This window comes from Austrofundulus limnaeus, unplaced genomic scaffold (assembly GCF_001266775.1).
Source record: "Austrofundulus limnaeus strain Quisiro unplaced genomic scaffold, Austrofundulus_limnaeus-1.0 Scaffold1522, whole genome shotgun sequence".
NCBI lineage: Eukaryota > Metazoa > Chordata > Actinopteri > Cyprinodontiformes > Rivulidae > Austrofundulus > Austrofundulus limnaeus.
Window position 1 is genome coordinate 55501 of NW_013953924.1, and position 2930 is coordinate 58430.

Genomic DNA, 2930 nt, shown 5'->3' on the forward strand with positions numbered 1-2930 from the left:
AGGACAACAGGAGGGTTAACACCTGCATAAAGTTTATTACATCATCAGATCAGTGTTAACACCTGCATAAAGTTTATTACATCATCAGATCAGTGTTAACACCTGCATAAAGTTTATTACATCATCAGATCAGTGTTAACACCTGCATAAAGTTTATTACATCAGATCAGTGTTAACACCTGCATAAAGTTTATTACATCATCAGATCAGTGTTAACACCTGTATAAAGTTTATTACATCATCAGATCAGTGTTAACACCTGCATAAAGTTTATTACATCAGATCAGTGTTAACACCTGCATAAAGTTAGAGTTTAGGTTAAGTTAGATCTTAGGTTAAGTTAGATCTTAGGTTAAGTTAGAGTTTAGGTTAAGTTAGATCTTAGGTTAAGTTAGATCTTAGGTTAAGTTAGAGTTTAGGTTAAGTTAGATCTTAGGTTAAGTTAGAGTTTAGGTTAAGTTAGAGTTTAGGTTAAGTTAGATCTTAGGTTAAGTTAGATCTTAGGTTAAGTTAGATCTTAGGTTAAGTTAGATCTTAGGTTAAGTTAGCGCTCTCAGTGGTTTGAAATGAGGATGTTTTTTCTGGGGACTTTAATAAAAACACCTCCGTACCTTGGTTAGTAGCATGTTGGTGCCTCAGGACAGGTCATTGTCCAGGAACCAGAACACAGGTCCATTCTCCACACAGCTCCCACCAATGATGAGTGGCAGGATGGTTGTTCTGTTGTTTCTGAACATATACAGGAGGAGGAGGAGCAGGTTGTTGACTGAACTGCACTCTGACAGGTGCGCCACCTCGTACCTGTACGCCATCACAGCCTCTTCATTTAGTTGTTTTTATTGGATTTATTTCACCTGCTCTCAGTCTGCAGGTGCTCTAAAGTACGTCTATTGAAACAAACAGAAAGCTTATTTCTTCACTCTGCTGACCCCTTTAACCTGTGCAGGTATCTCTACTGTTACCTGGGTGTAGCTCCACCCCCTCCTACCTGGACTCTGTATTAAAGAGCTTCACCAGTTTCTACCTGATCAGGAAGCTGCCAATATATGAACTCCTGGACAAAGACTTCCTGAAGAGAGCCGTTTACCAGGGTAACAACACACCTTTTATCACCTGTACACCTGTCACCTATATACATCTGTCACCTATATATACACCTGTCACCTATATACACCTGTCACCTATATACACCTGTCACCTATATATACACCTGTCACCTATATATACACCTGCCACCTATATACACCTGTCACCTATATACACCTGTCACCTATATATACACCTGCCACCTATATACACCTGTCACCTATATACACCTGTCACCTATATACACCTGTCACCTATATACACCTGTCACCTGTGTGCACCTGTGGCTGTGTTTCAGGTGCTGTGTACGGCCTGTCCTTCAGGACACGGATGGATGAAGACAACTGTGTTGCTTTGATGCCAAACGGTAAAGTCTCCATCCAGGTGACCTCAGTTGTTGACTTTATACCTGCTCTGTTTACCTGTGTAAATAAACAAACGTGTCCCTGCAGGACACCTGGTTCTGTCCCTGGACAAAGACTCGTTTGAGGTGTTGGGCTTTGAAGGGAAACCGTCCAGATTCAACCACAGATGGGGTCTGAGTTCATCTTCTGTCATTTATGTAATCACCATCATGTCCTCTTCATGGTCCAGACCAGGTCTACAGGTCGACCAGGTCTACAGGTCCACCAGGTCGACCTGTAGACCTGGTCTCAACAACACGTGTGTAACATGTGACTGTGTCCTGCAGTGGTCTCTGTGGATCTGACAGACCGCAGCATGGCTCCAGGTGGGCGGGGCTATCTGAAGCTCCTGACAGGTCTGAAGTCCCGCCTTCAGCTGCAGACTGACTTCCTGCTGTCACATCATCCAGGTGACCTCATGCTTCAGATTTCTGTTACCCATGATGCTTTGCTCCTCACTCCAAGCCTCATGCTGTGCCTCTGTCCTGCAGGGGGCGGGGCCTCTCTGCAGCCCCTCCTGTCTCGTTATGATTGGTCGGAGCACAAACCCGAGGTCAGCCGTCGCTGTCTGAACGACCTGACCTGCCCCTCCCCCCGGTCATGTGACCCCCACAGCCTCCTGGAGTGGCTGGGGGCTGTGGACGCAGACGTCAGCAGGTGAGCGGTCCAGTTCAGGTCACATGTTCACGACACGTGACCAATGATGTCATTCTTCTTCTGTGGTTTCAGTGAGAACTCGTCCAGCAGCTTCCTGTCTTCACTGGTGTGTCCTGAGGCCGACAGCAGGCTGCGTCACGCTCTGAGTGTGTGTGTCAGTGGTCTGCTGCTGCCGGACCACCTGCTGCGCCTCATCCAGGAGCTCAGGTACATCACACACACCTTTACCTGGACAGGACCCCACCTGACCATGTCACCCACCTGTGCTCCAGGTACCACCTGCAGCAGCCTCAGCTGGAGTCCTGGGTGTCCCTGACCGTCCACGGCTTCACCGACAGTCCTGTGTCCTGGGGGGACGGACAGCAGAGGGTCTCCAACGGAGGACACACCTTCTACAGCCTGATGATGTTCCATGACCACACCTACCACCTGTACAGGTCCCCAGGGACCCCCCACACCGGTCCACCCTGAGGACAGACCCCTCACAGCTGTCCACCCTGAAGAAAGACCCCCACACCTGTCCACCCTGAAGAAAGACCCCCACACCTGTCCACCCTGAAGAAAGACCCCCACACCTGTCCACCCTGAAGACAGACCCCCACACCTGTCCACCCTGAAGAAAGACCCCCCACACCTGTCCACCCTGAGGACAGACCCCCCACACCTGTCCACCCTGAGGACAGACCCCCACACCTGTCCACCCTGAAGACAGACCCCCCCCAACAGATCTGCCCACCCTGAGGACAGACCCCCCACACCTGTCCACCCTGAGGACAGACCCCC

General features: G+C 49.4%; 1 protein-coding gene across 1 annotated transcript in view; it reads left to right on the top strand.

Moving 5' to 3' along the window:
* rpp40 (ribonuclease P/MRP 40 subunit) overlaps positions 1–2860 on the top strand; it is a 4348-nt gene extending 1488 nt beyond the window's left edge. The window contains exons 2-8 of the mRNA XM_014032728.1: positions 947–1091; positions 1385–1453; positions 1539–1622; positions 1778–1900; positions 1982–2147; positions 2220–2354; positions 2420–2860. Of these exons, the coding sequence (XP_013888182.1) occupies positions 947–1091; positions 1385–1453; positions 1539–1622; positions 1778–1900; positions 1982–2147; positions 2220–2354; positions 2420–2618 (921 nt within the window). The 3' untranslated portion in view covers positions 2619–2860. The remainder of the gene's footprint in view (positions 1–946; positions 1092–1384; positions 1454–1538; positions 1623–1777; positions 1901–1981; positions 2148–2219; positions 2355–2419) is intronic.
* The last annotated feature ends 70 nt before the right edge of the window (positions 2861–2930 follow it).